The following is a 9028-nucleotide window of genomic DNA, read 5'->3' on the forward strand; positions in this document are numbered from 1 at the left end:
ATGCTTAAGCTTTTGATTAGTAGGTGATCACGGTGCGGGTCACTACATGTCTAGCATGACCTATTTTACAACAATAAGAGCATGTAGGGGGTGATTTCATTTTTGCCTTAGCAATTAGGCTAGTAAAGTCTATTGATTTCTTACCATACCCTATTCCACCCTTATCAAAACTACATTTCTGCATGCTAAGTAGATTATTCAATTTATTACTACTAATATTGAACTTATCAAAAGATTTTTTTAAGTGAGCTATGTCATCTTTTAATCTTAGGTTTTCATGCTCCTTAGAATCTAATTCATGTTTGAGGTTTTTATTTTCCTTTCTAAGTGATTTAGCCATATCAAACATATGTTTATATGCATGCAATAATTCATCATAGGAAGGTACCTCGTCATCGTCGTCAGAGACGAAGTCATCACTCCTAGCCATGAGGCAGATGTTGGCTTTCTCCTCGTCATCATCGCTATCGCTCCAAGTGTCTATGAGCGCTTTCTTCTTTCCCTTGTCAACTTTCTTCTTGAGAGGACACTCATTTGCATAGTAGCCTTGTTGTTGACAGTTGTATCAAGTAACTTCTTTTTCCGTCTTCTTTTTGAAGTTGTTTTCTCGCATAAATCTTTTGAATTTTCTTGCGAAGAGTGCCATATCATCATCTTCATCTTCTTCTTTGGATTGGCTAGATAGAGCAATCCCCTTTGCCTTGATATCTTCTTTCTTTAATTCCTTCCTTGTGGATAGTTCCAACTCATGGGTTTTTAGAGTCCCATGGAGTTGATCAAGGTCATAGGAAGCGGAGTCGCCTTTGTTGGATTCTATGATGGCTGTCCTCTTTGCATCCCACTCCTTGGGTAAGGCACGTAGAGCTCTCCTCTACACTTGCTTGGTTGGATATTGTTCTCCAAGTTGGGCTAGCTCATTGATGATTTGAGAGAGCCTTCGGAACATGGTATCAACATCCTCACTAGCCTCCATCTCAAATGTCTCGTATTTGAGTTGAAGTAGATCGATTTTTGTCTCCTTGACTTGATTGGTCCCTTCGTGACATATCTCCAATTTGTCCCAAATCTCTTTTGCGGATGAGCACATTGAAATCCGATTGTACTCGTTCATATCTAAGGAACAATGAAGAATATTCATAGCTTTATCATTTTGAGATATTAATTTTATATCCTCCTTGGATAAGTCGTCCATTCCCTTAGGAATTTTGACACCCTCAACCTCTTTCGTAGGTATGTAGGAACCTTTCACAGTTATTTTCCAAAGGTCATAATCTATGGATTGGATATATAGGGACATTCAATTTTTCCAATATCCATAGTTTATGTGGTTGAAAAGAGGAGGACGATTGGTTGATTGCCCTTGAGCATAATCGCTAGCTAGATTTGCCATAGAGCCTTTTTTGAAAATATTTTGTAAAAAGGTGGCTCTGAAACCACTTGTTAGAACCTAATTGAGGGGAGGGGGGAGGGGGGAAATTTAGGTTCTATTGGCAACTTTAGCAATTTAAAGCGATTATTCAAATACGCAAGCGGAAGACTTAAAGCAGTTAATAATAAGTGCGGTAAATAAATGCGTAATTTAAAAAAAGCAGTAAAAGGGATAAGATATGTTTATGGAAGTTCGACGATAAATCGTCTACGTCTCCCCTTCTTGGTTAAGATCGATTAACCAAGGATCCACTAGCACTTCAACGTCTTGGCCTTGATGGCTCCAAAGATAGCCGTATAACTAAACACGATCACTGCGCCGATACAACTCAACACTTGGCCTTAAGGGCTCCAAGGATAGCCACAACACTCGTATAATACACTTGGCTTCACACACAAGTGTTTACAACAACCGAGCAACCAACTCACGAAATATTACAAACAACCCTCGATTTTGAATAAAATGCTCAACTATCACTTGAATACTTTGAAGAAGAAGATGTTGCTTGCAATAAGAGATGAGAGTGAATTGGTGAGTTGAGAAGGCTTCAAATGACATGTATTTATAGGTGTCAATCCGAACGGGTTCGGGTCGTCCGTTCGGGTCTTCGGGACGTTGTCTGATTATTTTCAAATTTATACGGTTTATGAACTGTTCGGGTGGTCCGAAGTCCTCTTCGGGTCATCCGAACGGCTGCATTAAATTCATTCCGGCAATTTTTCTTCCGACAAAATCTTCATGGCCGTAAAGGAGTTCGGGTGATCCGAACCTGTCTTCGGGTCGTCCGAAGTGTGCATTTCGTGGCCTCCGAGGGTGCCTCCGAGCAATTTTAAAATCATGGAAAATCTTTGGGTCGTCCGAACTGTCTTCGGATCGTCCGAAGTAGTCTTCGAAGCCTCTGAGCCTGTCCTTCGATCTTTATTTAATTTTGGAAAAATCTTCGGACCGTCCGAAGTGGGCTTCGGATCGTTCGAACCTGGGCAGATTCAAACCATTGAATTTTTATTCCCAATTTTTGATTATCGGTTCTTGCTTCCAATATTGTCTATACTCAAAAATATTATAATCTGCAAATTTCTCATTGAAACTGTTAGTAATGATTTAACCGAGTTTTGTAATCATCAAAACAATTTAATTATGAGAATTGTTAATGCATTAAAAACATTAATCTCATTACACGAAATTTGTATGCGTTTAAGGCGTAACAAAGACCGTCTTACCAATACTTGCGAGTGTGAGGTGTCTTGCCAAAGAAGCAGTACCTACTCCAAAGAGGGTAAAAGTTGGACCAAAAACTGTTGATTGTATTTTCATTGGATATGTACAAAACAGTAGTGCTTATCATTTTCTTGTGTATGAATCTCAAATACCTTATATCCACAAGAATACGATAACGGAATCGAGGAATGCCTCATTCTTTGAACATGTGTTCCCATGCAAGTCTAAAGAAGAATCAAGTTCTTCTAAAAGATCATATGAGAAGATGGAACAAGAAAATGGTGTTGACAATGAGGTTGAACCCAGACGTAGCAAAAGAGCTAGGGTAGAAAAATCATTTGGTCCGGATTTTATTACTTTCATGCTAGAAAGTGAACCTCAAAGCTTTAAAGAAGCTGTGAATTCATCCGATGAACCTCAATGGAAAGAGGAGATTAATTCCGAAATTGAATCCATTTTACAAAATCATACATGGAAATTAGTGGATCTTCCACCGGGAAGCAAACCACTAGATTATAAATGGGTTTTCAAGCAAAAAATAAAATCAGATGGAACGATAGATAAGTATAAAGCTCGATTGGTAATTAAAGGATATCGTCAAAAGGAAGGGCTTGACTACTTTGACACTTATTCTCCAGTAACGAGAATAACTTCAATTTGAGTGATACTTGCAATTAATGCTTTGCGGAATCTTGAAGTACACCAAATGGATGTAAAAATAGCTTTTTTAAATGGAGATTTAGAAGAGAAAATTTACATGGAACAACCTAAAGGATTTTCTGCACCTGGACAGGAAAACAAAGTCTGTAAATTGGTGAAGTCTTTGTATGGCTTAAAACAAGCGCCAAAACAATGACATGAAAAGTTTGATAAATTCATGATAGAAAGTGGATTCAAAGTCAACGAGTATGACAAATGTGTATACGTTAAAAAATGCAATGAGAAAGGCTACGTTCACTACAAGAAAAAAGGCAAACGACAACGGATATAATCCGTTGTCGTATGGGTTAAAAAACCGTTGTACTTTTCAGTGTTGTCGAAAGTATACCCTACGACAACGGTTTATATCCGTTGTCTTTGAAACATACGACAACGGTTCTGCAACAGTTTAAATCTGTTGTCTTTTGGAACTTACGACAACGGTTTTGCAACAGTTTAAATCCGTTGTCTTTTGAGACTTACGACAACAGTTTTAAACCATTATCTTTGAGCATGTTTTTTAATAACCAGTTTGTTTACAACAGTTTTATTTGAGCAAAGACAACGGTGACAAAAAAAAATTAAAATTTAAAAACACTAATTAAATATTATAATCACTCGAAATTAAAAAAATCAAAAATTAAATTAATATATAATTTTTTAAACATTATAAATTATTCGAAATTAAAAATAATCGAATTCTGATTCAATGAACACTAAAAAATAAATTTATACATTAATTTCGATAAAATTGGAACACCCTTCAACAATCTCTTTTCCTGTAACTCGTTTTTTTTTCAATGTTTTTCTTTCCAACCTGATACAAGTAGAAGACAACTCTCAAACAAAGATTAAGAGATATCCAAAACATTAAATGAAAAGTACTTTCCACCTAAAGCCAAACAAAGAAAAATGATATATCTTCATGAACAAATATCCAAGATCAAATCCAAAAACCCATTAGGAATTACCCAAGTTCCAAGTCCGAGACTTGTGCAAATCATCTAAATACCCACACCAATCAATTCGGAAAGCAATCTCAACAAATCTATCGAAATTGGAGCATATGTTACTCAGTCGAACAAAAAAGAATAAAATGCGGCTACTGATGAAATAATATACTAAATAGAAAGACGGTATTTTCCACCTAAAGCCAAACAAAGAAAAATGATATATCTTCATGAACAAATATCCAAGATCAAATCCAAAAACCCATTAGGAAATTACCCAAGTTCCAAGTCCGAGACTTGTGCAAATCATCTAAATACCCATACCAAGCAATTCGAAAAACAATAAACAAGTCTCAAATAACAACTCATGTATCATTAACAAAAACAGAAAACTATTAAAAACCTAATATTTACTTGTTTATAACAAAGGAAAAGCGGAATCATATAGCATTTTCCACTCATGCCTGATACAAAAAATAAACTATTATCTAGTAGTCCTACCTCCAAATCTAGTGATGACTCCAAGGCTGATTTCCGGCAGACCAAGTTGTGCTTTTGGTGTGGCTATGCGTGCATGGAAAACCTACAACAATGTTTCAGATGTAAAAACAATGAGATTGTACTGTGTCCAAACATGATGCAGTGGGAGTGTCACCTGAATAAGCACATCTTCAACTTAGTTCCCAAGAATGTGTATTGATTCAATAATGTCAAACCATGAATCACAACAACACAACATCCAAAATAAACTATAAGGGTAACCACGAACCCACCAAAATAGAGTGAAAAAATGCATCAACATGCAACAAATACACAATTACTTGCATACACAAAAAAGCACCAACTCACAAAAAAAGGAAATACCTTTACTTAAATAGCAAGAATCTCGGATAACACAATTCTTCTGAGAATTTAGCCCACAAATCAAAGGATTTCCGGCTACTTTGAAAAGGAAATTCCAGCAATGAGACAAGTACAATGCAAGAGATGATCAGTTACAAAAACAAAAAAATGACCTACTTAAATGTTCGAGCAGAAATATTTGGCAAAAGACCACTTAAATTATTGAAAGAAAGGTCCCTGAAAAAGTTCATAAATACAAAAGTCACTGACAAAGTAATACAAGAAACAAGTACAGTTCCTTTTGAGAATGTAGTATGAAAAATCTACCATATTCAACCACTCTGTCCAAGATGGTGCTTTGCATACTGGGGAAACAAGAATCAAACCCATAATCTCTGCTCTCCAATAGTTGCAATACTTTGCATTGGTAGGGATCCATCTGTGAGCAATAAAAGTTGATTATGGACTTGATGAATACAAACATCAGTGAAAGATACTCGGGTTTCTATTTTACCTGTCCAGATCATTTCTCCGGCATTAAGGTAATAGAGCTCATTGAAAAGTAGTAAAGGGTACCTAAAAAAATTCAGTTCATTCGAGAATAAACAAGAAATCAAGACAAACAAGCATATTTGCACTGAAGACTGAATTCGTTTCACTGTTACCATTCTGGAAGCCTTTCGTCTTCAAGGATTGGCCTTTTCCATTCTTCAATCTTGAGCTCCCAGTTTTTGTGTTCTGGTTGCATATGTTGCCACAAGCATTTAAAGAGATGTTTAAAACAAGTATATGATAACAGAGATCATTTACTATTCCAAAAAGGTCACTGTTTTAATATAACCATTTTATAATGCTACCTAATATAGCATCACGTGCAATTCTTGCTGCAGCGTTCCCTTGGGTACCATAAAATTTTGTATAGCACCTGCCAGTTCATTGATATGCATGTTATATACAATCATTATCTGCATGTTGGTTAGAAGATCTGAGAATATAGTCTATAGTTCTTTACTTCTTTACTTACCTGTGGTATGTTTTCCCACTGTAAAATCTTACTTCAGGACTGTCCCAAGCTAGTGAAAAAGTAACGGTGCGAGTGGATCCAGAAGGAATGGTAACAAACGCGGCTATAGCAGCTCCTATAGATGAACCTGGCTCTGAAGGCAAAGGCTTGTCATCATGTTTAAGGGCGTCAAATGACCTATGCTGTAAGTAAAGAATGAGCATTTTATGAATGTCGAAATCAGATACAACATAAACAACTAAATGGATCATGGCATAAAGCATAAAGCATCAACCATGAACCAACTCACCTCTTGATCCATCTCCTTGACTTCAAGATAGAAACCTCAGCTTCAAGTCCACTACTCTCCGCTGATGGTCCGAGATCCTGTTAAACAAAGAGCCCATGGACAAAAGAAAAAACGCCAGCAATCCGTAAGTATTCATACATAAGTCTCAACCAATTATCCTCTTCAAAACTATATTTTAATACCATCCAACACAATAATAATAAGTTTGATTCGAAAATAAAAATATTCAAAGGCAAGACAGTGCCATTGAACCAAAACCTCTTTGATAATAGAAAAATGGATTTCATGTGTTGTCAAGGCAAGCATAATGAGGTCCGCATCCTGCAGCAAATTTAGCAAAGTTTGGATTAATTGACAGGAGGGAAGATTTCAAATAAAAGCTATTTTTAAAATGGATCATTCTGACATCAACAATTAGAGGTCATAAAATGGATACTATAAAGTCTTTTTCCCTGCCACTAAAAAAGAAACAAAAAGAAAAACTTAAACAAAGCAAAAAAAGTTTCAATGATCATTATTTCTTTATTCCTCCTCTAATATTTATATTAATAAATTCGGGCATGAAAACTATATGCACTGATTTTGGATTATGAGATCATCCACGAGTGAGATCTTCACAATTTTCACACACGTACACTGTCACAAATTCAGTTCACTTTAAAAATACCTTGAAAACCACAACACTGCACTTCTTTTTTTTTTTTATCAGACACAACACTGCACTTCTATCAACAGATCGACTAAAATTACACTCAAACAGACCAATAATCACTCAAAACAATGCCTTGAAGAATTGTAACTAAACACAACCAATGGGAGGCTAAAAAAATGCACTAATAAAAATAAAGATATACAAATCACACTTAAACCCAACAAAAAGAATCAAAAATTCATTGTAAGTGCATACTGATGAAAATTACCTAAAAGAACGAAAAAATTCCACAAAACTCAGGCGACAATGAAAAATTCTCCGCCTCTTTCCTCACCACATCGAGCACCTAATCGATCAACTCGGCTCCCTCAGTATAATGACCCTTCGCCCAGTTGTTCCCTGTCCCAGACTGTCCGAAAACGAAGTTATTAGGTTGGAAAATCTGCTTGTACGTACCAGATCTGACGCTGTCCATGGTCCCGGGCTCCAAATCCATGAGCACGATGCTAGAAGAAAGGAGGTAGGACGACCTGTTTCCGGCGATCGATCGGCGGCTAGGGCGCCGGAGCTGACTTGGATCGAAGGGGAGACGGGTTGGGGCTAGGGTTTGGGTTTTCTCTTTTCTTTCCTTTTCATTCTTCCCGTGTGTAGGTGCATATAGGTTGTGCCCATATATATATATATATATATATATATATATATATATATATATATATTGCCTAAAAAAATACCAAGGACAAAGGTTTACAAAAAGTGTTGTCTTAGATAACATAAAGCAATGCAAAAAGACAACGGTTAAAAAAAACCGTTGTCATAGAGCTCCAAAAACGCGCACATAGACAACGGTCAATTAAAACCGTTGCCGTAGGTCATACAAAACCCGCTCATAGACAACGGTTTTTTAAAACCGTTGTCTTTTACTTATAAACGACAATGGTTTTTTAAAAACCGTTGTCGTTTTTCATTAAAATACGGCCAACGACAACGGTTTTTGTGAAAACCGTTGTTAAAGACCAAAAGACAACAGTTTGTGTATAAAACCGTTGTCTTTTTAGTGTGGTTAATTCACATATTTGTTGTAGTGGTTATTTTATGTCTTTACGTAGATGACATGCTTATCATTGGGAGCAACGATAAGATGGTTAAATCCACTAAGAAGTTGTTGAACTCAAGATTTGACAAGAAAGACATGGGCTTAGCTGATGTAATTCCTGGAATTAAGATCCAAAGAATATCAGAAGTGCTTGTTTTGAGCCAGACACATTATGTTGACAAAATTCTTAAAAAATTCAACAAAGATGATTCTGCATTGGCTAAAACTCTGATAGATATGAGACAACATCTATCGAAGAATCAAAATGAGAGTGTATCTCAATTAGAATACTCTCGAATCATTGGAAATCTGATGTACTTAATGAGTTGTACAAGACCAGACATACCCTATGCGATAAGCAAATTGAGTAGATTCACGAGTAATCCAGGAACTGAACACTGGAAAGAAATTTTGAGATTGCTTAGATATTTGAGGTATGCTCGTGATTATGGACTGCACTATACCAAATATTCTGCTGTTATTGAAGGATATAATGATGCAAACTGGATATCTGATATGAAAGACTCAAAATCTACTAGTGGATATGTATTTACACAAGGAGGTGCAGCTATTGCTTGGAAATCTTCTAAGAAGATAGTAATAGCAAGATCCACCATGGAATCTTAATTTATAGCCCTTTACAAATGTGGTGAAGAGGTTGAGTGGTTGCGTCAATTTTTAGAAGATATTCCAAGATGGACGAAACCTGTGCCGGCTATTTGTATTCATTGTGATAGCCAATCTGCGATTGGAAGAGCAAATAGTAATATGTATAATGATAATTAGAGACATATACGTCGTAGACACAATACTATTAGACAACCGCTCTCA

General features: G+C 36.2%; 1 protein-coding gene across 1 annotated transcript; it reads left to right on the forward strand.

Annotated features, from left to right (window-relative positions):
* Window positions 1-8242: 8242 nt before the first annotated feature.
* Window positions 8243-8824, forward strand: LOC140888371 (secreted RxLR effector protein 161-like). The gene has a single exon (XM_073296052.1). The coding sequence runs from the start codon at window positions 8243-8245 to the stop codon at window positions 8822-8824; it is 582 nt and encodes a 193-aa protein (XP_073152153.1).
* Window positions 8825-9028: the final 204 nt, after the last annotated feature.

Source organism: Henckelia pumila, chromosome 3 (genome assembly GCF_033568475.1).
Source record: "Henckelia pumila isolate YLH828 chromosome 3, ASM3356847v2, whole genome shotgun sequence".
In the NCBI taxonomy this organism is placed as follows: Eukaryota; Viridiplantae; Streptophyta; class Magnoliopsida; order Lamiales; family Gesneriaceae; genus Henckelia; species Henckelia pumila.